This window comes from Notechis scutatus, chromosome 3 (genome assembly GCF_049901735.1).
Source record: "Notechis scutatus isolate UNSWTSFEM ecotype Mainland chromosome 3, rNotScu1.2, whole genome shotgun sequence".
NCBI lineage: Eukaryota > Metazoa > Chordata > Lepidosauria > Squamata > Elapidae > Notechis > Notechis scutatus.
This window is the reverse complement of record NC_142011.1, coordinates 62,913,715-62,941,704: the sequence shown is the minus strand read 5'-3', so window position 1 is coordinate 62,941,704 and position 27,990 is coordinate 62,913,715. Positions and strand designations below refer to the sequence as shown.

At 36.5% G+C, this 27,990-nt stretch overlaps 2 protein-coding genes and 1 long non-coding RNA gene across 3 annotated transcripts in view; all 3 read right to left on the bottom strand.

Moving 5' to 3' along the window:
* Window positions 1–608: 608 nt before the first annotated feature.
* RNF11 (ring finger protein 11) lies at window positions 609–24,758 on the bottom strand. The gene is made up of 3 exons (XM_087960252.1): window positions 24,142–24,758; window positions 6,809–6,972; window positions 609–2,995 (listed from the first exon to the last, which is right to left on the bottom strand). The coding sequence occupies exons 1-3, from the start codon at window positions 24,262–24,264 to the stop codon at window positions 2,824–2,826; spliced, it is 459 nt and encodes a 152-aa protein (XP_087816378.1). The 5' UTR covers window positions 24,265–24,758; the 3' UTR covers window positions 609–2,823.
* LOC148131214 (uncharacterized) lies at window positions 18,795–22,247 on the bottom strand. Its single transcript, XR_015748582.1, has 2 exons — window positions 22,141–22,247; window positions 18,795–20,418 (listed from the first exon to the last, which is right to left on the bottom strand). It is a non-coding gene; the product is annotated as an uncharacterized LOC148131214 (long non-coding RNA).
* Window positions 24,759–25,496: 738 nt separating the features above from the next.
* C3H1orf185 (chromosome 3 C1orf185 homolog) overlaps window positions 25,497–27,990 on the bottom strand; it is a 61,135-nt gene continuing 58,641 nt past the window's right edge. The window contains exon 7 of the mRNA XM_087959971.1: window positions 25,497–27,885. Within this exon, the coding sequence (XP_087816097.1) occupies window positions 27,428–27,885 (458 nt within the window). The 3' untranslated portion in view covers window positions 25,497–27,427. The remainder of the gene's footprint in view (window positions 27,886–27,990) is intronic.

The window sequence follows — 27,990 nt, the reverse complement described above, 5'->3', positions numbered from 1 at the left end:
AGATGTCTGCTCCTACAAGAAAGGTTATCACAAAGGGGGAATTACACAGACAACACAAAAGGTTTGGCAATTATGGAATAAATTATTTGGGCTACTTAACATATAATATGTGATGGAATTATATGAGACTTCCTCACATGCCTAACTGCAGCATAGTAGCTTGCTGAGCAGCTGAGCAGAAATTGTAGGCATTGTACAAATGTTCGCATCCATAACTCTGATTTGAATCTTAAAGAATGTTTTTGAACATGCCATTTAACTTTTACACTAAGAAAGCTTTATCAATAAAAGGTGGCCTAACACCCACAGAGACCTCCCCAAGAGCAGAAGTCAGGATACTGAATTGTAGGGTTGCTGATTCTAAAAAAATATGGTCTGTTGGAAAGTTGGCAGTGATGGCAACAGCAATACATCAGAAAGTGGGAGGCAAGGAAGGACAGGTCACGAGCACCCGCTGCAGGCTATACCAAAGTCTGAGGGGAGAATATTTTGGCGGTGTTCTCCCCCCCACATTGTAGAAATTAAGACATAGAACATAAATTCCAAGCAAATACATACTATTTTCCTAGCATTTTAAGTCACAGAAAGAAAACAATGAACATGAAAAAGATGTTTAAAAATGGTTCATTTGCCAATTTAACATCCAAGGTAAAAGAAACAAATTCTTAATCTTGTTAATACTTAACAAGATAGACATTAACATTTATGGAAAAAATATGGAATGACAAGGTAGTATGATTTACTCTGAAAATATTGCACAACTTCCTTTTATCTCTCTTCTAGGAATTAAGAACAGTTGAAGGGGGTTGCACTAAAAAGTTTCCTGTTAAATGTAAATTAATCTAACATGGTACTTGCTTCAAACTTCTTTTTTCAATGCACCAGTTATAGTGTAACAATCTGTATCTGATGTAGAATTGCAGTTGAGCTATTTAGCCAGGTACAAGGGTGCTGAGGCAAATATGGAGCTCTTTCCCAGCCTGTTCCCCCCCCACACACACACCATTTTGTAAGGCTAACTCTGATTATGCTCTGTATGCCTTACTCACAATCATTTGGAGGGAAAATCTGCTTGCATAGGAGCTGTATGAATGAACAAGTGTGCACTTTGGATACGGACTGAAGCATCTGAATGAAAGGTTCTGTAGAATAAGAAATAAGCCACATTTCAGATGTTTGCATACTACTAGCCTTGTAGAAATTATTTGACATCTAATTACTCTATACTCTTAAGCTTATGGTCTTCAGTGTAGCTGTTTAAATACAGTTTTTAAAACCATGTGTTAAAACAAGGCCAGTCCTCATAATACAGTGCTATTAACTGGAGCCTGTATCTCATGCTAAATTAAAAGAATTGTCTTTTAAGTCAAATGTATAAAATTACATTAAAGAACACATAATAGGACAAAGCCCCACATGCTAAATTGACAGCTGTTTTTATAACTACACTTTCTTTGCATGACTTTCTCTGCAAGCACACCTTTTGCTGATTTCAGACCTACAAATACTTGAAGCAGCCCTTCCCAGCTACAGTTCACCCACTTGATCAGTCCTATGTAATTCTGTGCCAAATACAATTTTTGCATTTTTGTACAAAACATAGATTATTTAACATCTGCTTGACAGACTGCTTTGCCAGCCAACAAAATACAAGATACCGTACATTGATTACATAGACTGAGACACAGTCTGGTTTTTCAAATCTAAGAACTACAAGAATGAGAGATGCAGTATCCTTTTTATATGGTTTCATGTAATACTTGCTATAAGAAAGGCATTTAAACAAATTCTGTGATATGGGTGATCTTTTATCATGCTTACATGTTCACCATTCTTTGTCTTTACCTGCCAGGAAACATTAATCTTGGTGTCTGAATCCAGCAAACTTTAAGAAAAAAAAAAAGAGGCAGGGAAAGTAAAGTCCAGAGAGGTAAAACACTGATCTGTTTTCTGATTTTTAACACTTCAACATCAGAATGTCACATACACAAAAGAGATAGTGCATCTCACATTTGCTTATAAGCTAGGACATCTTTTTGAAGTCCACATAATCCTAACTGCAAACAACATGTAGCACTTATACAACAGGTTATAAATAAACTGATTTTCAAGCATAGAGCCAGCCCAAACATAAGAATATGCTATTTAAAAAGACCTAAGGCAAAATGGATTCCATTTCCAATGGATAAAAAAAGAATTGTGCAAACAAGCTTAAAACTATCTTTGTGCCAGTGTTATAAAAATGTAGGATATTTTTTTCCTGTAATTAAAACATTGACCCAAATTCCAGAAACCTGTGAGCAATCTGAGCAGACGTGCCCCCCCCCTTTTTTTAAGGAAAAAGGATGTTTTGGTACCTCTTTCTCGTTCTTTAAGTACACATGTATATGTCACACTGCTTCTGCTCTCCAAGTACATTTTCCCATGGCAGTACTCTTGTGTGAGTCAGTGATGCTTGAATAGAATTGCTTGCTAATTTCAGTCCATACAATTTAATATTAAGCATCTACTATTACCCTCCACTCAATTCATCTGGGTCAGGGTGCTAGCAGGCTTTCATGAAGAGTAACTATTTTTAAGTACTGGATCAAGGCTTTACATAAAAATAGCATCCTATGTGTCTATATTCCCTAAAAGATGTCTCTTCTTTCCTCTCTTTACCAATTACCTGCAGCTAGTCGGAAATTATTGTCTTACCACTTTTAAGGAAATGAACTTTTGTGTGCATGATTTTGTTTACTAATCTCTGGTTCTTTGGGTAGAATGATAGGTATAATCCATTAAAAATGATGTTTTCTTGACAGTCAGAAGAGACACTCTAGCTCAGTTAGTCTCATACGAGGACAATAATGCGGCATCAACGGGCTCCATACAGGAAGGACATGTGAAAGATCTCATCAACCAGTCATCTATACAGTCCAGATGGTAAATATGCATGCAGGGCAGGAATCTGATAGGATCTCCATAAACAAAGTCCATCATACAGATGACACACCTAGAAAAAAAAAGGGAAACAAGATGGAAAAAATGCAAAGTGTATAGAAATAGGCTTGTGAAACTTGCTTTCTAATACATATTAAAGATGTTACTTGTTAAATCTTTGATGTTAAACTTCTCGAAGTTATTGTTACATTATAATCTTTGGTAATCCATATGAAATCTATTAAGGCTGCAAATCTGTGCACATTTATTTCATGATAAGCTGCACTGAGCACACAGGGTTGAATTAGTATACGTATAATCCTGCTGCAGAATCTACGTTAATTCATACAGATAATATCATTGAAGGCAGACTGCTTTTATTTTGTGTTCCTGAGATTTGCAATTTCAGTTTAAACAGTTTAGAATAGTTTAATTATTTAAGATGGCCGTTGCTTACTCAATTTCTTTTTGAGAATTTAATTTTGGGGAGGAGTGCATACTTCTCAAGCCACTCATAAATGCATTGCATTTTATTATTAGTGAGTTTTTAATTCAATAAAGCACTTAACATTAATCTTTAGTTTTGCTAATACATATTACTTCATTTCTTGGTTAAATACTGCCAAGTTTTTGATGGTAAAAATGGAGGAAGTATGCCATTTATGCAATCTAAAATTGCCTTGGAACAATTCTGTGAAAAATATTTATCACATTTTGGATATTCAGGAGTTTTTTTTTCCATAATGTCATCAACACATGATGTGGATTCTACATATACGTAAAGAAACTCACTGTTATTTGTTCACTATTTTGTGCTTGTTTAATTCATAAACAAAATCACTCAATATATGGTGTTCCAATATGAGAAGGTAATACCCTTTTAGATTTAAAAAACTGATTGCCCCAACATAGTTACAATAACCATAATCAGTTGTTTCCTATAACTGGTGATATAAGGTAAGTGGCTTCAACTCAGTAACATTTGAGGGTTTTCTAGCACTCTTCATTTCAGAGCTTTCAAAAATATTTCTGTGATTTCTATTGATCATTCCAAAACACTAAATTTGTTCTTGATAGTTTAAATCCATAATTAATTTCTCACAAATGAACATGCTGCATCAATGAACCAGCATTTGGTTGAATTCTTTATCAGAGAAGGGAACAGGGAAATACCCTACTTGGTCCTATCCTTGAAATGCATCCAAAATCTGCAGTTAGTACAAAATTTTGGCAGTTATAAGCACTTTTTAATCTATAGGTTTAGAACAACTCTGCTCTGGGAGCTGCATTGGCTGCCAGTATCATTTTGGATTCAAGGTGCAGATGCTTACCGCTAAAAGTTCTCCATGCCAGGTTATTTGAGGATCTGCCTCTCCCCAATCACATCTACTCATGCCATTTATTGTGGCAAGAGAGCTATGTTTTGAGTCCCATACATTAAAGAGTATCACTTGGTGGGACTCAGAAGAAAGCCTTTTCTATTGTTATGGCCTACTGCAGTGGTCCCCAACCTTTTTTGTACCAGGGACCAGTTTCAAGCACAAACACTTTTTCAAGGACCGGGGGAGTCCGAGTTTGGTGGTTTGCTTGCAGGCGTTTCATTACCTGACTAGGTAACATCTGATGTTGTTACCTAGTCGGGTAATAAACGTCTGCCAGCAAACCACCAAGTTCAGGAGCGCCTCGGTCCTGCCTCCCTCAACCCCATCCCTCAGGTGTCTCCCTCCCTCCCTCAGGTGTCTGCCTCGTTCCTCTCTCAGTCGCTCTCTCGCTGCTCCACCAGCCCAGGAAGAAACTGCTTCAAAGAAGTCGGGGTGGCTTTTCCTGTCGCCGCAGCTCCTCCGAAGCGCCCGTTTACCCCCACCCCGCCCATGCGCGGTTCAATCCACAGTGCTCCGTTCTGCCTGCCTTCTTCGTTTCGGAGCAGCTTCGGCTGATAAAAGAGGCGAATAGTTATTATTCTCAGCCGAAGCTGCTCCCAAACAACCAGACAGGCAGAGCGGGGCACTGAATTGAACGGCAGGCGGCGGTGGTGTGGGGGTGAGCGGCCGCCCGGAGGAGCTGCGGCGACAGGAAAAGCCACCCCGGCTTCTTTGAAGCAGTTTCTTCCTGGGCTGGTGGAGCAGCGAGAGAGCGACTGAGAGAGGAACGAGGCGGGAGGAAACCGAAGCCGCTGAGCCAGAGAGCAGGACAGGCTTGGTTGCTTCCTCCCTCCCCTTCTTTCATTTGTGTCCTTGATCCCCGATCCCAGCAGCATTCACCGAAGGCGAAGAAAGCCGCCATTTTTTATTTTTTATTTCCTTTGCGGCCCGGTACAGAGTGCTCCACGGACCGGTACCGGTCCGCGGGCCGGTGGTTGAGGACCCCTGGTCTACTGGATATCATCTTCCCTCCCCAGAGTTCAAATTGGATAAGACCCCAAAGGCCTTTTGCAAGGTATGAAGAAATGGCTATGGTCTTGGGCTTGGAGACTGAAGTGTCTGCTGGAATTTGTGAATTAATTAATGTAATGAATCTGTATTGCATCTGTTCTGATGGCTTGGGTTAAAAATATTGGCTATTTATTTATTTTAGATTTTTGTTGAGTTTTTGGCTAATTTTTAAAATAGTTATCTATCCAGAATCAGTTATTTTACATGGATGGACATATCAACTGAATAAATACAGGGATGAACAAAAAACCTGAATCACCCCCAAAATAGTTATTTATGGGAAATGAGAATAGCTTAAAACTATACATTTATTTGTATACAGACATATACTTAAAATAGATTGTAGTATTCTACTGTAGAATTTTGCTCCTGTTAACACATTATGATTTATAAAATTTATTTTAACTTTTGGACATTTCTAGTATTTTCTATTTTAATATCTTCAACTCATAAGCTGTAAGAGAAAGATTTTGAATTGAATGAAATCAATAACATCATATCCAGGTTCTTTGAATTTGTAAACTGCTTTGACAGCTCGAAATGTGTTTCTAAACAAATGATCACTGTAAAGTATAATGCAACAACGTCCTATCCTGTTTCAGTGACACAATCTCTGGAAAACAATTTCTATCAGTAATGCTACATTCCTGTGTACCAGTCCATTATTATTTTTGTAGAATACATAGTTATGTGGCATATCTGCTTTGAATGGTAATATGGGAAATATTTAATCCAATTCTTAGTAGCACAACTGAGTGTAATACTTGTAAAAAAATGCACTGGAAACCTGTTTGTTGTCACACAGTTCATAACAGTATGAATGGGAATTGTCTTTGGAAAAAAATTGACTACTACATTCATTATTATCAGGTAGAGTCTGGAAAAAGTCACCTCCCAACTTTCAAATCAAAAGGTGGACTAGAAGTTGTGGTCTCAGGCTTTCTGCATAAATATACATTCATAAATATAAAACATTTATGCAGAAATGCCTGAATATAAAACAGGTTGTTGAGGTACAAAATGATAAGAAGATTTTAAGTAAAAAGGTAAGAATGATCAGGCTGTTTTAAATTTCACTGTGCAAAATAAAATTGCTATTTCCACCCTTTTAAAAAACAACAGTTTTTCTGTGGTAAGGAAAAATAAAATCCAGAAGTAGTGAGAAAACATGGAAAGAATTCAGAAGAAAAATAAGATCATCTGGACTTACTTTAGAATTTTGTAAAAAAAAAAAAAAAAAAGTCAGAGCAGTGCAACAAGGAAGACATTTATTGTCAGGAAAAATCCTTGAAAACATCTGCTTACCATTAAGAAAAAGAAAAGACAAGAGAAAAGTGGTAAATGCACCCAAGAAGGTGAAGAACATTGCAAAGAAGAAACAAGATTTTTGAAAAGTCCACAAAAGCCGTCTCTTAGATGAGATTACTATCAGAAATGGCACTTCTTCAACTTACTCTCTGATCTTTTTCTCCGAACCATCTCTTCCAGGATCATAGACTCCTTTTGGCAGGTGCTGTATAAGGCCTATCCGTTGTGCTATTCTAATCTGTTCCTCCTCCGTAAGCTGGGTGGCTAGGCGGGTCTGACTAGGAGTCGGATGGTAAACTGGAACTTGCTCCTTTAATTAAAAAAAGTGAGGATAGGGGAAGAAAAGAGAGAGAAAAAAACAGTTAAATTGGCTTTGCCATTTTTAAGCTGATGACAGAAATGAATGGAAATTATTTGCTTTGATCTATCTTTCTGCTGGAAGGTTACAGTTCTTTCCTTGCTCACAGTTTTTTGGCTTAATAATAAAAAGAAAATTGAATAAACAGCAATTCCTCTGTCATTGCTGGCATGGTTTTAAGCTGTTCTTTGCAAAGACAATTTAATTTTGACTCTAGGAGTTCTCTATGGGTTAATTAAACAGATGTATAAACTTGACATGAGTATCTACTTTCAGGCTTGGCTAATTGATTCACTTTCACTCTGCCAATACAGAGAAGCTGTCACTGATGAATTTTTCAACTTTGCTTTGTACAGTAACACTGACATCAAGGGAAGAAGGATGTTAAAAGATAACTGTCATTTAAGCAAACAAGAACGTAAAGGTTATATAGTATTTAATTAAAAAGTTCATCATTCACTAAATAATAGATTCCTCTGCCCCATAAACTTCCCTCATGCATTAGGAAGTAAATGGAGAGAAATCCCACCAAATTATTGAAAAAGCAAATATTGAAGTAGATGTTAAGATAATCTACTATAGTATAAATCTGGAATAACAAAACTTCAGCTAAAATATAGATGCCAGACAACAGGCTATCTCATGCTTGGTAACATATCACATATGCATAATATGTTATCACCATTCCTACTGGTTTTAGCATCCTGACTGTAACTCAAAATGAAGCAAAATATGAGCAAATATACATTCTGCTACAATCCAATATAAAATTACACTTTAAAATGTTTACGTTATTAACAGAATTTATCTATAATGACAATATGCTAAGTAGCTGGAATATGCTACTTAGTTATTATTTTGTGGTCTCAGTGGTTTTAATTTAGTTCAGTATTTTCAAAATGAATTGCATTTGTTAAGTTGAATTTATCATAAGAGTTTAAAGAGCCTTTAAATTTACAGAGAAGCCCTTTTCAAATTAGTACTGTAATAAATATAGTCTGAATTAATCTGAATGGTAGAGCACACCCTTGAAAGTGAATGTAGAATTGGCTGCTACAACATACAGCATTTTTGTGACATGAACATGGCTTATTCAATAGCATATTTAGCTATTTTTATTCTTTAGTGAACATGATTAAAAATGAAATTATAAACCAAATTATTACAATTTCATACATCTCTGAAAGAAATTTACTTTCTCCCTTCTTAACCGTTTGGCTATTTTTTCAATATATAGTCTTCAAACTGTAATATTGTGTTATGTATCTGAGAAAACACAGTTTTAATACTCTTAAATTATAAACTTGGCTATGCAAAGTAAGTTAGCATAAGCCTTGGCTTTTGCTCTTTTTTTGCCTGCTGAAAATGTTGTATTTACCAGTGTGTTTTGTAGACCAATTTCAACCGCCTTGTACTTTTCTCCCACTATATAGGTTAGATTAGGATTAAAGGTATCAACTGATGGATGATGACCTCTGTGAATTTATGTATTCACAGTGTAATATCAAGTAAGATATTGAACTAATGAATTATATCTGCAGTAGGCAAAAGTTTTGGGATATCAGATTTTAGCATCAGAAGTTTGGTGGTGGTGGTGGGGAAAGGAACAATAGCTTAAAACTCTCCTCAAAGCAATAAAAAGGCCACATTCCGATGGATCTTTTCTTTGCAAGCATACATCCCACTCCACAATAGCGTGGGGGGGGGGGCTTTTTAAAACAGACATGCAAGCGTTACAAAAGATGCATATGCTTTAAGAACTGAAAGAAAGTGGATTCATTATCAATAATATGCATTACAAGAGGGCTCCTTCAAGTGCTTTGCATAGCTGGATTACAATAAAGCTATTCGTGTATATAGGTAGTTCTTGACTTTCAACATTTTATTTAGTGACAATTCAAAGTTACAATGGCACTGAAAAGGATGACTTATGACTTATTTTTCACACTTACAAGCATCCCCATGGTCATGTAAGCAAAATTCAGACTTGTCAACTGGCTTGTATTTATGATGGTCATGTGGATCACCTTTCGCAACCTTCTGACAAGCAGTCAATGGGGAAGCCAGATTCACTTACCAACCGTGTTACTAACTTAACAACTGCAGTGATTCACCTAACAACTGTGGCAAGAAAGGCTGTAAAATGGAGCAAAACTCAATTAGCATTTGCCTTGCTTAGCAATAGAAATTTTGGGCTTAATTGCGGTTGTAAGTCAAGGATTACCTGTAATGGCTAAAACCAAGCTGTGAAATGATTTTTCCCCCCCCCCCCCCGGGAGTCCCTTGCTCTTGCATATAAAATGGGGAGGAGAGGTAAAACTCCAAATGTTCACCACCAACTTGTAAACCAAGTATAATTCTCAAACAAAGATCAAATATTAATGTGCTGGTACTATTAATATTTTCCTCATAATTGGAATAGACAAATAACATGAGAGATGCCAGATAGATATTGGTTAATCTACAGAGGATGTTGTTTACAGACAAGGAAAACAAGCATTTGTCCGTTTCCATCCATTTTGGTTCAAAGTAATCATTTATTAATCAGAAGAGAACTACTACTGTAGTTTACATGCTTCAGAGAACTTTGTTAAATTTGCTGATTCTCTTTCCTTGGCAAGCTTTTATTCCATTTACCTGTCAGAAACCTAGTTTAAGAGCAACAAGGACCACAATTTAAATGTGGGACTGACAATATCTTATGTTGAAACTCTCTCTATAAACCTGAAGGTTGACTGGCGGAAAAGATGCCTACAAGAGGATGGAACACCTTTCCTTATGGGCCTTTTCTCCTGGCAGTTAGTTCACACCCTTTGCTACTGTGACTGGGATAAGTGAAAGCAAAATTTTGGCATCAGCTCATGGAGAAATAAATGACAGATCAGATTTTCCCTACTGGGTTCTCCATTGTACCTCTGTGCTGTATTTTTGATTTGGCAGGTTTTAGGCTTGAACAGATTCACCAATACTATATTTCATTTGGTCTCATACATGTTTGAAAGTCCTAAGATATAAACATATAACCGTTTTGTATTTGATTATATCGTTTCTTATCATTTTCTAAAAAACAAGCATTCTGAAACTGGAATTCAAGGAAAACTAAAGTTACCAAGAAGAAAAAACGCTATTTTCCAAGAAATCAGAATCAATCATAGCTGATGTAGGAGTTGCAGTTGCATCATTGTCAGTCAAACAACACTTCATCCCAGGCACTAAAGACCTGAAAGTATCATTACCTCTTAGCTGTGCTTGTTATTCATGAGGTTGTCCACCCTTATTTTAAGTGAAGGGCTGTAACTCAATTAAAGAGAATATATTTTATTTACAGGCCAAAGTTTCAAACCCAACTTCTGTAACTAAAATTGGGGAAATCCTCTGGGTGAAAGAGTTGACCATCCCACCAATCAATGAATGTAGATTCTAGATGGATAAATCGGTGGTCTCACTCAATGTAAATAATATTCCTCATTCACTTACTCATCCCTCATATCTGGATTATGTACAATATTCATTAGTATGTGCATTAATAATGATATTGTCATAATCTAAAAACAGGTCATTGTATATTAGAAATTCATAAAACTCAGATTAAAAATAATCTGATGACTAGTTTGCTCCACATAATAATGTGACAAAATGCTCTATGGGGATTTCACTGAAATAAAACAGAAATTAAGTAGTCCCACAGGGTGCTTTTTTTCCCCTCGAGGCAACTGGACTTTCTAGTTTTTTTGTTTTGAAGAATTTTGCTTCTCATCCAAGAAGCTTCTTCAGCTCTGTAGCTTCTTGGATAAGAAGCAAAACATCTTCAAAAGAAAGTCCAGTTGCCTCTTGAGAAAAAAAAAGCACCTTGGGACTACTTAATTTTTGTTTTGCAAGAATTAACACTATGTGTTTTCATTGTGAACAACAACAAAAACTGAAGATATGTATTGAAGCCATAAATACTAATTTGAAGTTTAAATACAGGTGAATGTTTATGTTAGTAAATATTACTATAGCTGTTTTATTTCTGTATATATTGTATATATATGGATGACTGTATATGTGTATGTATATATACATATATACATATATACATATACATATACATATACATATATACACACATATACATATACATACATATATATATATATATATATATATATATATATATATATATATATATATATATATATATATATATATAAATACAGAAATAAACAGACAGAAATTAAGTAGCACTCTTATAGACAGAAATTAAGTAGCACTCTTTTAAGAGTTCCAGAGTCATATACTTTCTTTCTTTCTTAATCAATCAATCAATTAAATTGATACACCTCCAATCTCACTAGCCAATATGGACTTTGCATCTGGGTCTTTCTTACCTGATTTTTTCTTCTCATTTTAGATTAGGAAAAATGTTTTTTTTATTAATATACACAGTTATCATTCTGTTTATTGTTATGTATTATACTTTATATGATTACAATATTGAATTTACCTGCAATTTATTATTATAAAGTACTTAGATTAAAGCAATAAAGAAAATTACTTAAAATAGATTTCTTAAACTACTAGTTAGCCAAAGCTGATTTATCTACATTTGTAAAAACTTCAAGTAATATGGAATACTAAAAATCAAGTTCTTCTTTGTCCAGAAATTAAGCATTAGTATCATAATATGGGCTAGTTCTTACATACATAAGGTCTGGGCTAGACAAAAACCATTAAATGTATTATCTCCTGCATTTCAAAGAAAGAAAGCAGAATATCACATGGGTTATATTATCATCTATCCATGCAACTTTTGATTGGAAACTAATCAAAAGAGGATGACAAGGTTGTTAATCAACCATGCATCTCCTTGTTACATCCAATTGCTTTTTGCACTTCAATTACTGCACAGCTTGTTCCTCTCATTCCAAGATAATATCCTAGGGGCTATTCCAGCCGGCTGAGTTTTCACCCTCAGCTCCTCACCAGTGCTGCTTCCTCACCTGGTTTCTGTACTCACCAGGTGCGATAGGTTTTGTTTTATCTTGCAAAAGTTCCAGTTTCAGGTCTCACCAGGTAGCCCCCTTTTACAACATAACTTAGGTCCAGGCTCCACATGGACAATCTGGAGCTTATATTTCATTAACGAAGCACAAGTCTTTGAAATTAGAATATGAAGAGCTAAGCAGGGGGAACACAGACAGGGATGGATCACAGGATATAACGTGGAATATCAGTGGCAATTGTACAAACAGGCATTATTGTCTGAATGGCACTCTCCTTTTGCCACCTGGTTCATTATGTCTGTAGAGGCTACAATGATTTCTATGAAATACACACTTAGTAGGGATAACAAGAATCTTATTATGATACTTCAACACTAAGTATTTCACTCATTTATTTGTGCTATGTATTAGTGCTCATAAACAGGAAAATTTCCTGATTGTTATTGATTAAAACAAAGTAGTAGTTAATAAAATGCCAGGTCAAAGTATAGAATGTCTGGTCAATAAAGGTTGACATATATTCTCTTCCACCTTGCAGTAATTATATACAGGAAGACAGAAAACTGTTTCATACAACATATTTCAAAACAAACAGCTTATTGGCTTTTTACAATAAGCCATCAAGGGGAAAAAAACTAGAAAAATTTTACCACTGCACTGGCCTTTCTATGTTTGCAATAAATTGTTGTATACTGCATAACAAGTCTATATTTTTGTTTGTGATAAGCCATAGCTTGTCTCTGCAAGCAGTGACTGTGCAATTTTAATTCCCAGGGCACACGTCCAAGAATGATTTCATTTAAGTATTAACTATTTCTAATACTGATGCCAAGTTTGCACTGAAGAGACAGTAAGAAACAGAAACTATATTAATCACTGGCTGACCATTAAAGCTGCCCTGTGCTTTAGTTCACAAAGGCCAAAAGATGTCTTACTGCCCCCAAATCTGTGTTACTAAATACAATCTGAATAAGTCAAATTAGGACTTATTAAATATCTTTCAATTCTCTTTAAAATTATAAATATAGCATCTTAATCAAAACAGGAAGGATATGATCATACACAAGTTATTTGTGTACCAAATCTAAACTTAGTTTATATCATTTTTAAGCAAATGAATTTACACACACACACACACAATATTGAGAGAAACACACACACAATCAATATATTGATTTTTTACAGCATTGATAACATAGGTACTTTTTATGTAAAAATCAACCATTTGAGTAGTATCTACCATGGTGTTTTAGCAGATGGATCATATTTGATAACAGAAAGAGAAATTCAACTTTGATTCAACACAAATACAAGGGCTGTATTCCTCATTCATTTTTCACAAAGAAGTATAGCTAAGAATTATTTTGTGATTATGTATTTACTGCTTGCATGTAACAAATTAAGAACTGCAGTCATGTCATTTGTGAAGCAGCATCATGTATTTATTAGTTTAAGCAACTCCAATATATTATATATGAAAATAGTGAAACACTCTGATATTTGGAGTAAGAAGCCTAATTTTAAAAGTCTAATTCGCAGCTAGCACTTTGTTTCTTCTGCCTTCAAGCTAAAGATGTACAAAAAAGGCAGCCACGTTTTAAGCTATGGTTGGCAGAATTTAAATAGACCATATCAATGCAGCATGAAGCAATGTCAGAAATAAAAGCTAAGCACCTACCACCTAAAACTAGAGAAATATATAAATTCTACTAGATCAGCTACTCAGGGCTATTCTGATATTATTCTTATGTCCTGTAAATGTGACTTTGTCTCATTTCCCTTCCAGTTCAGCTGACCCAGAGAAAAGGTAAGGCAGAATTCTGACTAAGATATGACTTTTTGTAATTTCCTTCTAAAAACAGCAGTATACAGAATTGTGTAGCAACTGCAAATAACACTGTACACTCAAAATTCTTCTATGCTCATAAGAGGTAGATTAGATGGTGATTTCTATATCTTTAAAAGCTCTGTACATTCCTCTAGTCGCCAAGAGTCATATGTTATGCTTCACACAATATATGCTACTTCTGTATTCCTAAAGCATTTAGGAATACAATAGGGCTTTTACACCACAAACCAAAAATCAATCCACCATACACAAATTGTTACTAGAGACAAAACATGGATTACTGTTCCATTTCTCCATTAGCCAAGAATTGCAGGCTTAGCCACCTATCCGGCATTTTGGCAGATGTTGCAATTTAGGAAATAAAATTTAAGGTATTTTCTCTTAAATGAAAAAAAGAAAATTGCTGCAGAGAGGCAGTTTGCTGCAGAGAGGCTATAATCACTCTACCAAAGCCAGAATTCAACTAGTACAATTTGCTAAAATATACAAAGAGAATTTTACCAGTTCAAAAAACATATGTCACTTTGGCAAATCTGCCAAAATAGATTTTTCATGCAGCAGAAAAATAAAATATTATGATAATTTTCATTATAGGAACTGTAGTTATCTTATATACAGTGTACTTTCAAACTAAAATGCTCAAAGATACGTGAAGAATTCATGTGAAAAAAAGATAAAGTTAAAAAAATATGACACAAATTCTATGCAGAGAAAAGCATTGAGGAGTTTTAATTTTAACCTTAATTTTCCTCAGTGTGGTCAACTTGAACCTGCTGAATTCTTACTGAAGGCTAGGAACTTCTTAGAAATTATTTTGAATGTAACTACCGTATTTGCCGGCATATAAGACGACTGGGCATATAAGACGACCCCCCAACATTTCCACTCAAAATATAGAGTTTGTTATATACTCGCCATATAAGACTACCCCCTCTTCCGCACACCTTCCACTTTTGCACTTTTTTTTTTTTGAGGCACTTTTGTGCACCGTGGAAACGAATCCCATGAAGCCGAAAGGAGCAGCTAGCCTTCAGGCCGATGTAGGTGGGCCTCCTTCTCCCAGCTCCCAAGGAAACGAGGCGCTCAGCGGCCTCCGCTCGCACCACCCGGCCTCCGCTCGCAACGCCCGGCCTCCGCTCAGGTATCTGGCTGGGGCTGTCAGGAGTTGTTACTGCTGGCGCGGCTCTGCGCAGCTCCAGTCCCGCGTTGCCTCGGGAAGGAAAGGCAAAAAGGAAGAGCCGCGGCAGCGCAGCGCTTGCAACGGCAGCAGCAGCTCCTGGTTTTGCCTTTCCCTTCCCAAGGCAACGCGACTGGAGCTGTGCGGAGCCGCGCCAGCGGTAACAACTCCTGACAGCCCCAGCCGGATACCTGAGCGGAGGCCGGGCGGTGCGGGCGGAGGCCGGGCGGTGCGAGCGGAGGCTGCTGAGCGCCTCATTTCCTTGGGAGCTGGGAGAAGGAGGCCCGCCACATCGGCCTGAAGGCTGGCTGCTCCTTTCGGCTTCACGGGATTCGCTTTCCATGGTGCGCAAAAGTGCCTCGGCCGCGGGCAGCCGCAGTGCTTCCCAATTACTATTTGCCAGCGTATAAGACGACCCGGCGTATAAGACGACCCCCCCACTTGGAGGCATGTTTTTCAGGGCAAAAAAGTCGTCTTATACGCCGGCAAATACGGTATGTAAATATTATACATAACATACATCAACAGATGGAGGTAAATGCTTGTATATAATATTTACCTTAAAATACTGAATTGTTGTTGCCACAGATTTACTTTGTGAGTATTAATCATTCAATGAGAAGAGGAAAGCTGCATATATTGCAAATGTTAAAACAGACTTTACAGTATATGGTAGTCTCAGTTGTTAAAATATCCAAGTATCATTCAAAGGGATGACTGAAATAAATGGCAAGACCAACAAGGACAATATCAAATTTTGACAAACTAAATTTACTTTTAAAAGCTGATTACATAATATATGCAAAGAACAAGATTATAAAAAGGTCATCCTCTCTATTTTCATACTGTAGAATAGAAATGAAAACACAAGTGTTGAGTCAAGGTCACAGCTAGACAAACATTTAAAAACAATTATAGAAGCTCATTTGTGGCCGTGTATGCTGTTAGGAAATGAAATATACATGATGATACATATTATGGGTGGGTCTTACAAGCAATTTCAGCATGCAAAACTATAATAAACATGGATAGGCTAGTTATTATTGTTTGACAGGATATATAACACGGCACTCTCTTTTGATTTTAATGTTATACTTTGAGCAACTACAACACAGCTGTGACTTAGTCAATAAAAATGGATTGTTATTGTTATTGTTATCTTGTCTAAACAGTTATCTTTCATTGTGTTACATTTCTAATTGCATTCCTAGTATTATATAATGCACCGATTTTTATTGGAATTGGGTGGCCTTAACAAACAACTGTAGCACCACTTGAGCACCGCCAGCATTGATAAATTCACCATCAGTTAATTGCAAAAGGCAGCTTATATCTGTAGCACTATCAAATATCCATATCTGTCTATCCCAGGTCCTTGGGAACGACTCAATAGGTAGACAAAAATGCTAAATCCAGTCTGAATGAACATCGCAGACGGTGCAGTGAACCATAATAATGAGATTCAGCAATAAAATAGTATTCCTTAACTGTAGGCTCCTTGCATGTAATTGCCAAAGTATAAGATAAATTGGATCATTGAAAAAAATCAATGATATCAAATGTTATCTCAAAATAATTCAAGAGAACACATCTGACAATGAAAAGTAGACATTGGTACATCACTCAAGTATAATTTTAGATCGTATCCTCATTGCTTGTAATTGTAGCTTCATAATAAATTTGTATTGGGGAGGAGAAAATGGTTTGTTTTTATTAGGTATTTATTCCACTGTTATTACTTTACAAATATCTTACCTAATACTACCTTCCTCCTAGTTTCTCCACAACAACCCAATGAGGTGAGAGAGAGGAAATGATTTTTCAGGATTCAAAATTATATTTGAGAGAGAATTACTGTTATAATTTTTTGGGGGGGGGGGGCACAGGGATATAATATTTTGGAGCAGAGGAATTCATCCTGTGGCAATGGTGGCTTCAATATTACAAAGCCCTGCTACACTCATTTTGATCAGACAGAAAGAAAAAAAGAAATGTTCTTTCTGTCTTTCTTATAAATCCTAACACTGTTACTGGGAGCTATTTCTTCGACATTCAGCCATTAAACAGTGTAATTTGTAGCTTGTTTGGAAGTATTTCTGGGAAGAGAACATCTCCCTTTGTAAGGACCTCATTCTCCACTCTGCCCTCTCAGTGGGAGATCTGATATCTTATTGTCCTGAGATGCTTTCCCAGAAGAGCTGAAGGTATTACTCTGGACCAATTACTAGTAACTGGTGTAACAAGGGAATCACATGCTTTCTATACATGGTCCCATCAGGAGACTAGCCACAGCATTCTGTACCAGCAGATTCTCAAAACAATATTACATACAATATGTTACAGCAGTTGAGATGCAACTAAATTATGTATCACGGTGTCCTGAGATAACATTGAAGGCAAAGTGGGCACACAATGAACTTGGATATTCAGTTTGAAGAACTAACCTGCTAAAGCTGTAGTGGCACAGTGGTTAGAGTACAGTACACTGCAGGCTACTGATTGTCAGTAGTTTGGCAGTTCAAGTCCCACTGGCTCAAGGTTAACTCAGCCTTCCATCCTTCCAAGGTCGGTAAAATGAGGACCCAGATTGTTGGGGACAATTTGCTAACTCTGTAAACCGCTTAGAGAGGGCTATAAAAGCACCGTGAAGCAGTATATAACTCTAAGTGCTATTGCTAAAGTATGGATGGTGGGAGGTAAGGGAGGACAACCATTTTGATTAGGCCAGTACATGGTTTACTTTTGACTTAGCATGTTGCATGAACCCAGTCCTAATGAATTATGGATCAAAGTAATGCAGTACTTTTCAAAGACAAAAATGGTGATGATCTTAAAAAAGAAGAGAGTGTAGTCTAGTCTTTTCCCATCCATTGATAATATGTCCAGATTTCTCTTGGAAAAATAGAACTCCTTTAAATAAAGAATGATGTGGTTCTGAACTATGGATAAAAGAGTGGCAAGAAGCAAGCTAGATTGTCTCCCTGAACATATAAGAGCTCCATCAGTTCAGCAATATGTAGATTTTATCCAACTTTACCTTATCCAACCTGATTTGAGCAACAGAAGCATTTCATCTTTTGTTGCTTATGGCCATAAATCTGTCTCAGTCAATAACTGCCAACACCCAATGATTCAAGAGGAACTTGGCTTGAGAGAGGGTTGTCAGTCCTGTCACAGAAAACGTATTATTTTCAAACAAAATGGTTCACATCATCATACTCCCAAGTGTTGAATTGATAGGAGAGATTTCTTATTTCTTAAACTAACATGAAACCTTCCCATTATATTTGAAACTTCTTGTCACTAGATTTTTAAATTTAAAATTTATGTATTAAAGGACTTTTTGCCACACGTCCCTCTGGGAACGGTTTTCAAGATCAGCTTTCACTAAATTGGGTGTCTTACAGATTTAATGAGGCTACAATTCTTCAAATTCCCAGTCACTATGTCTGAAAAACGCCTAGTTTGCAGAGATTACTCAAAGCCATTTCCTGCACTGAGCCAGGAAATATGTCACTTAATATTTATTAATGCTCGAAGCTGTTCGTTGAAATCAATATTCTAAGTACGTTTATTTATAATTCTAAGAGATGTTCAAGTAAAAAATAAATAAATGATCTTTTCCTCCAAATAATTTGGAAGAAAAACCATTATAAAAATATTTTTTTTTCACTAGTAGTAGTTTAGATCCAATAATCGCATTTAAATTGATTGAAAGTTGAAAGGTCTTTTCTCCTTTAATAACTTGCAGAAAACCAAAAAGTGTTATAATATTGTAAGTGACTTTATTGGTTTAACATTGCCACGTATAGGTATCCTATACATGACAGCAGTTTAATATTCTACATATCTGTCACTAGGAAAAGTACTAAGATGTAAAATATGTAGTAGTAATAATTATTACATATTCTGAAAAGATTGCCAGTAGTTAGAAAGTTGGATGGACAACAGATTAAACAAAATGGGCCAACAAAACATGGTAAGAATAATCTGCATGACTAAAATTCGGTTGATCTTATTACATGCTCAGTTTCTATTTAGAGTACCTATTGTCAACATGATGCATATCGATTTATTTATTGATTTACTTTTATTTGAACGCTACCCATTCCTGAAGTCTCTGAACTCTAATCAAAACAATCTTAAAATGAGGCCCAACAGCAGAGGAAAACAGGAATAAGACAGAGGATTTCAAAACTCATTTCAAAATTCATGATTCTTCTTCTTACTTACAAGTGTGATGCTTCAGACAGTAATGAAGAGCGCAGAGGAAATGGCATAATAAAAAAGCAATTTAAGCCTCCTCACTCAGTGCGGATTAGACACTGACTCTCCTTCCATCTAAACTTGGAAAGAGTTACTTGAATTCCTGCCTGATATGGCAATGAGAAGATTTTATTGGCATGGAAGTCCCCATTGAAAGTTTAAAAAATGGAGATTATGTTTTAGCAACGTTCAGATTTTTCTAAACTTAATCTTTAAGGATGACATTATTCAAAATTATATTTAAGAATGTCTGTATTGCTCCTTTTGCTACAAAAAAAGAAAAAGCTATATACAAGTTTAGAAAACATGGCCAAACTAACAGGAGATGATGGTAAAAATGAAAAATACTTATTTAGTTGGTTTTCTTCTCCACAAGTCACCAGAGATGCCATAAATAACAGCACTAAGAAATCTATAGCATGTCAACAAATGACATGAGGAAGAAGGTCTGATACATTCCTTTAAAACTAGCCGTAGACCGACCAAAAGGACATCATTTCTAGATAGACCAGAGAGCCCTTTAACATCATTTATGAATACTGCAGCTCTGTTACAAGCAACTTTACAAAAATGGATAGAAGAGGATTTAAACAAGGTAGATGAACACCACCAAGCAAGAAAGCTGGAAGATGATCTATCTAAAGTTTAGAAAAATAACTTCCTTGGTGACCTACTAATTCCCCAACCTGTCCAGCTTTGTGAACCGGTGGGATGCGGGGTAGGGGATGCGCGGCAGATACGCACGTGCAGACTTCCATTGGCTAATTATTTGCCACCGCTTCTGCGGCCTGGTTCTGAAAGGCTCAAGGACCAGTAGTGGGCCACAGCTTGGGGATTGGGGACCCAAAACAAAACATTTTTGTTCATTAGGAACAAAATGAAATTACATTGAGTCCTGACAGCTCCCATGCTAATGTATAAACAATAAGACTTCTTTATAGATCTTGTATCCTCAGGTTGAAAGCTCTAAAGAATTGATCACAAGCGAAGCAGAAAAACCAAACAAATAAATATCTCGCCCCCAAAACACTACCAACGTTGTAAGGGACAAAGGAAATAAAAATACAAAGGCATGTGTGCAGCAGTGTATCCGAAGGTTCATAACGTTCTTTTCTCCTGGGCTAGATGGAATAGGTAACAGAGAAAAATGAGGGTATGAACTACATACCCTTTCCATATTTGTCAAAAGGTCTGATGATGGCTATGTTTTGAAAATGCATTATCTCGTATCTTATATTCATTTATGATATTTACTTTCAGCATAATTTAATAAAGTAGTGATAGAGATTAACCTGATTCTGCAGATGTCAAGCCCATAAATAGCTGGGAAGATTGCTGTGCTTTCTTTTTGTAAAGTTATTTGTTAATCATTTCTAGATTATAATTACAGTGAGTTTTATGTGGATCACAATAAAGGGGGAAGTGATAGGATTAAATTCCTAAAACTTTGAAACGCTTGACTAAATATTCATTGTTATAATTCTGAAGTAGCATGAAATCATCAACAATAAAACAAAAAAGGGGGGAAGAAAAAATGAATTAAAAGCAGAAATAATTCAAAGAAGCAATCCAAATTGTAGTACTCAAATCCTTTAGGATAGGCTAATTCACTAGGAGGTAATTCTAATTCTAACAGAAGATTTACTTATAAATTTACAATTTAATTGTGAGTAAATATATACTGCATTTATTGCTACTATAAAATTTTATATGAAGCTTTGTATACTAAATTTATATTTTATTTTAAAAGGGAACACAAATAAGAATCCTTTTATATTGTTTTTTAAAGTGAATTCTAAATATTAGAGTTCTGAATGACATAGACCTTATTTTTAGGATAAATACAAATGTTCAGTTTATATTAGTAATATGCCCTGAAATATGCACTTCTGAAAATAACATACTTTGATATTCCACTTGTTGGTAGCTGTTACAATGTTAGCAATGCTTAAAAAATGCTTTTTTATAAATGGCAGCACCCAGCTCGTTGCTTTTTAAAGCTATAAAACGCTGCCAAAGACATGCAATGTTTTCGTCTTAGAGTGCAATACTTAATATATTTAATCCAAGTTTGCATCATTCCTATGTATGTTTACCTGCAAATTAGTTTTAATGTTTGATAGGGCTTACTCACTTATATATGCATAAGATTGCAGCCATAGCTATCCACTGCACCAGTTGAGTTGAAAAAGATTTACTCAAGTTAAAATGCACAAGAATTTCTTGAATATTACACAATCCTGTGCAGATTAAAGTGGAAGAAAGTTCTGCTGTTTTCAGTAACATCTACTTTCAGTAAATGTGTGAAATGACAGAGTTATGATTGCATATATCTGGAACTATCAGATCTGGGCTACACGCAACATTTACTTCTAATTAAACATGCATATGAGTGTAATGTTAGAGGCCACAGTATTATATACCAGTCATCCTTCTTTCACTTATCTGTCAAATTACTCAGATAAACATATCAATTGTAGTCATTGTATACTTAGCATTCAAATTAATTCATTGCATTAAGAAAGAATTCAATGCTTGCTGTAATTTGTTTACTATAACCTAATCTTCTTGAAATATTTTTACACCATCATGAAAATACAAAAGGATGAATTGTAATTGATCCAGTGCACCATATATGCATGCCAAGTATACGCATGCAGCAGAATACAAACTTAGAAGCTTAAATGTGGTTTAGTAATAGACGTGGAAATAAATGATGAACATCAAATGCACAAAGTTTTGTACATGCACGAGTAATTTTACTGGACTCTGACTACTGTTCTTAGCAGCAGCATTATGCAAGACTCTGTAAGAATATATAAGGGCTGCAATCCTATGCATACTTACTTGGAAATTTAACTCACTGAACTCAACAGGATTCTGAGTATATATTTATTCACCTCTGAAGACTGGTAGCTCATCAATAGTTTTTCCCAATAAAACATCTATCCCATATCCTGAAAAAATAAGCAAGCATTGAGAATAAATCAAGTCTTCATAAATCTTTAATAAAATATCTAAGCATTATTGCTTAGATTTTCAGAATATATTTACTGATTTTCTAGCACCAAGGACTGAACCTAGAATAATATACTGTTGTGCATTTATCCTTTAAAAGGAGGGTGCCATGTTTACAATGCTGAAGTAGGATCTGGAAGATCTAAATTGTGATGTTTATCGATAGAACTTGGGAAGTCAGGATCTTGCAGCCTCATCTTCCTCACAAGGTTATTTGAGGATGAGAACCAGCAACACTGTTTAAAAGGCAGGCTACATACATAAGATAAATTATCCACACAGGAAATGAACATGCAGTGCTGTTAACTAATCAACACAGAAATGGCTACAGTAGATTGGTCATTAAAACTCCAGGATTAAAATAGCTAATTCCAATGGAGCAGAGAAACAATCTTCACACCTTTTGCAGTTCTCTTGGGTCATGTTTTATGTTTCTCAGTAGCAGTGCCTCTCCACCTTCATAACAATTTTTAAGGAGGAACATGAGCTGCAGATAGCATTGATTGTGAAAATTGCCTTCCTACCCTCTGTCTCTTAGATCAGCAGAATTCCAGTTATCACTTGTCTGATCCAATCCACCTATTAGTCATATATTTCAAGAGTAGCAAAAAAAGTTTATGATGAATAATAAGAGAAGAAAGAAACAGAGCATGATAAATGATAGAAAATGAAGAATAAAATGTTTATTTCCTATGCTTACTACCAGTTATAACAGAGGAAATAAGCCATTGCCACAGAAATCCCTAAATTATGTCTTAGTAGGATTACTAATTTCAAAAGTCTAAAAAAGGATCTCTCTCTCTCTCTCACACACACACACACACAGAGGGATTGTTATTGGTTTAACAAGGCAATAAGAAGGAAGCAACACCAGACAGTGATGTCACTCTGTGTAGAAACAAAGGAAGCTGCCCAGGCTGAAAAACTAGAACCTCCTTTTCTGACCCAGATAAAGAAAAATATTTCTGAATTGACAACTAGAAATTCCTAGAATTAAATACCAAATCTATCCATTATAGTCAATTAAGCACAATCTTGATTATACTACTTGGAAATAAAATTCGCTAACATTAAAAGCTGAATTCCGAGTGAAAAACAGTTGGAATCTAATACATCTTAATTCACCTAAGATAGATATTTGGGTTTTTTTTTGTTTTTGTTTAACAAAGTCTGTATTTTGCCCAATATTCCAAGCTTAAGTGGTTTATATTTTGTCTTTAAAACCTTTAAAACCTGATTCATTGTGCCTATAAAACCACAAACCAAATTGTGAATACTCGCATTTTTAATATAGTACTGAAAAGCAAATAAGGGAGGGAGGGAGGGAGGGAGGAAACAAAGTCTCCTCCACCAGACTGGAGGAGGACGTTTAGATGAGAGAGATCTGGCCAGATGTCAAATTTCAGGCCTCAGGAACTGCTACTGGTAACCATATGTGAAAGGAAACCCCCTACTTTTGTTTGCTCATCGGTGGCCATTTATTCCAAACCGACAAGGCAACAGACTTTTATTTTTAAAGACAAACACACCCACGAAACCAACGGATGGGGATCTTGCATTGGTCCATTAGCGATTGTAATTTATGTTTCCTTCCCGATGAAGCCCGGGGTCAAAATATACCCTACAGGCGCCCAAGCTGTTCTCCCCCCACCCCCACCCCGCCCGCCGTTACCTTCGATCCTTAGGGTGCCACCACGACACCCCCTTTGTCGCTCTTGTTGCAACCGATCGATTCGGCTGCCCCGTTAGAAAATTCCCCCTCGCTGAGTTTCATTCTCCTATCCAGCCCCAACCGGGACCGGCTCCTTTTCGGTTTCTCGCTATACCTGATATGGCGGCGGCGGCTCCTGATCCGGTTCAGTCCCATCCCCGTAGCTGGCCCTGTCCGATTGGGACTCGTGCAGCAGGGAAATATCATCCGAAGTGGGCGATTTCAAGCAATTTCCCATCTTCCCCAAAGGGAAGTGGGGGGCCTCCTCCTTCTCAGAAACACAACGGCAGCTCCAGGCGACAGCGGCGGCTCTCCCTCGGCCTTTCCCGGGCAGCAGCAACTCGATACTGGAAGCTCATGCCAGCTCCTTACCCGACCTAAGCTGCTTAGCCTCTCGTCCGCTCGCCTCAGGGAGTGACCATCCCTTTCTCGCCTTCCGCCAGAATGCCCAGTCACCGCTCGAGCACCGAAAGAGCAGCAGGAAAGAACCGGAGAGGCTTCAGCCCTCGGGCACCATCAGGGCCTCAGCCCAGGGCTCCTCTGGACCTCTGGGAGTTAGGAGAAGGGGGAGGAGGCGTCCAGGTAGATAGAGCCCGTTTCCTCCCTAAGCCTAAAGCGGCGTTCTTCTTCCTGGTCACCAGCCGTCTACGCAGCGAGCTTTGTCAGCCAGGCCTCTCTAGCTCCTCCTTCTGCATTGATGCCCGCCGCTGCTACGGCCTGCTTTAGCTAACCACAACCTTAAATCCCACCTTCCCTGCGAGCCAAAGGGAACTGGCAGCCCAGGATTTAGATTTCTGAAGTTTCTCTTGATTAGGCCTGGAGAGGTATTTCTTCCGCATACAGTAATAGACCACAGACTAATTTTATAGTTAAAATAGGGCCTCGGCAGACCTCAAGTTGTATATTAATTTTGGGGGCACTGCAGTTCCTAAAACTTCTGGCACTTTTTTGTTAAACGACTGCATATATTTCAGAGTAAAAAGCTTAATCCTTTGCATGTTTACTCAAAGGCACAATTCATTCCAATATGGTTTCTAGATAACATTGCAGTATTACTAGTTTCTTTCTGACTAATCAATGTTAAAGATATTACATTACTTGTGGTCACACAATTCAATTGGATTCGAGTAAATAAGCATAAGATTGTATTGTAAAATCATATATTTCTTCTGTTGGTTTTCTTGTGAAGACAATATTGGACGTATAAAAAAACCCTAAAAATGCGGTTTTAAATATTGACTTTTTCATAGGCATTTAGACATTGTCCTGCCCAAAAATCTTTTATAAATTTCATATTAAATGCTCTTACTGAGGTCTTGAGCAGCATTACCAATCTACTTTTCCAAAGAATTTGACTTTACATATCAAACTGTTGAAAACAATATCTAAAAATTTATGTATTAAGTGACAAAACCCAATTAATTCTAATGTGATTAATTCTACAATCCTCTTGAATGCCAAGAAGTGTTCAGCTTTCGCATTCTTTATTCCGTATTAGCATAGCAATTGATGCCATATACATTTCCAAGTACTTCCCATTCAGTTAAGATTCCATTATTTAAAGTTGTCACAATATGTATAGACTTCTAACACCTTAGCCATTTGGGATGTAGTGATTAGTGGATTTCATTGCTGGTGGAATAAATATCTACCAGTTACTGTTCTGACCTGAGTTCAGAGAGGTGGTAAATGGTGATAGTTGGCTAGAGTGGTAGTCTTAGTCATGAGAAACTTAACAGTATTGCTCTAAGTATTGTGACAAGCAGGTTGCCGTAGACTTTGGTTTCATGAACTTTATGATTTCTAGCAATTGTGGTACTGCTAGGAAGATAGACTAAGATCTCTGTACAGCAATCTACTTGCCAGACCTATGCAGAAAAACATGGTCCAATAGGTAGGTCACTGCAGGATGTTTTGCTTCCACATGGGATGGTATTTAATACACTCACAGGGCATCCCGTGCAGTGAACCAGACTCATGGAGAAACAGCATCTCAGAGAACTTACCAGTTTGGCTATTTTTCTCTACATGAGTCTAATGGGCAGGTTGCTTTAGAATCCTGACCTCTGGCTTTTTCTTAACAATTTACCAGTGTTTGTCATCAAAACAGGTATTTCAGTTATACTCACCAACTGTAACAGGAGACTAAAAACTGATGGTGGGGAATGGAAGTGCCCCATCTTTCTTATACCCTTGCCATAGAAACTCAATAAACTACAAAAGGAAGAAAGCGTCGTTCTCCAATCTGCTTAGCAGTACAGCTCAGCATTTTTTGCCAATAAACAATAAATTATTCTGGGACGTTATATATAAGGCTTGCTTATCCATAGTGAAAATGGCTGTTATGATTTACATCCATTGTCAAGTTATGCAAAAACTTGAATTTCCCAGCAAGTTGGAACTTCAACTTCCCGTTTAAAGGAAGAAAAATTTTCTACTTTATTTCATAACTTCACTATATGCTAGTGAATTATGCAACTAGGTCAATACAACCAAACTTTACATGACACTGTATCACAAATGAAATATTTGGTTTTGATTAAAAAGTATGTAAAAACTGTCTCAATCCCATGAATAATATCACAACTGTTTTTCATTGTGTTTTTCCTTATAACAGTCCAAATGATCGAAAGCTATGTTCTCCTAGGCCACAATACACTATTAATAAAACATTGTTTACTGATTATTTACTGATGTCAGGTTTCACTCTTGATGCTACCACAAGAGTCAATGACCCACAGAAACAAAATCTCAGTAAATGGACTTGAATGCCATTGATTCACATCTCATGAATTCACCCAGATGGGTTTGAACAGTTTGGGTAGTTTCTAGTTCTGATTGGGAATTAGTCAGTTTTATCACAATAACAATCCCCAAAAAGCCCCAGCATCCTTGCTTGCATGAGTGAGCATAAATGGAACTGAATGTGTAAAATCCTTACAGGAACCTGCATTGAATGCATGAATGGTTTGAGGAGTTTGAAATCACTTGAACAACCCACAGAGAGGGCAAGTCTTATCTTGATGTAATAAATTCTGAATGTCTTCTAATAGTATAATTCTCTTAGGCCATCTATAATACATTCTACAAGTTTTATGGATGCTATGTTGTTGCATCTGTGTACACACACACACACTGTTGTGAGTCTACAAAACATTTTGTAGTCAAAATATCCCAGTTTCAAAATATCTAACCCTAACCAGAAATGCCATGATCTTAAAATGGAGCATCAAGAATGGAGAACTTCCTATAAAGCTGGAACAAGACTCTGTCACAGAACTGTGTGTGCTATTATTAATGCGACTGTATTCAGTTAAAAACTTCGCTGATTAATGAAAAAAATAGAGTCATCAGCATTTTAAGGTTAATTCGAACTTTTCAATGTGATATAAATATACGGATCATGGATTTTGTACTTCAGAAACACGAGTCAATGATTGTACTGGACGTGATGTATTACTGGAGGAAGCCTTTACGATGTCATTTTCAGATTTTGATCTTGAAATAGTTGGTTTCTTGAGCTGCGGTGACATATCAGTATTAATATAATAGTTTTGATCATCTTTCGAATAATGGTTGGTTTGACATGCAACAGAAACAGTTTCTTTTGCTTTGGGAGTAGTGCTGGACAGCTTTGAACATGGTTTTTCTATAATAAATTCATCTGATAAAGAAAATTGCGCTGAGCAAATATCACAAACATCATCATAGAAAGATTGTACACTTCCACTGGACCGAGATGGAAACACATATGCTCTGGATCTTACAGTCAAACTTCTGTGCGACCTTTTTGAACCTCCTTCTGTATCAGAGCTATCATATTTTTTTTTCACAGCAACATGATCTTTGGCATCTACATCTGTAGTGAAATAGTTAATATTATTCATTAAAATATGTGTCTTAAAATGAATTTATTTTCAATAATACCAGTAGTAAAACTAATCTGAAAACTAGTTGATAACTA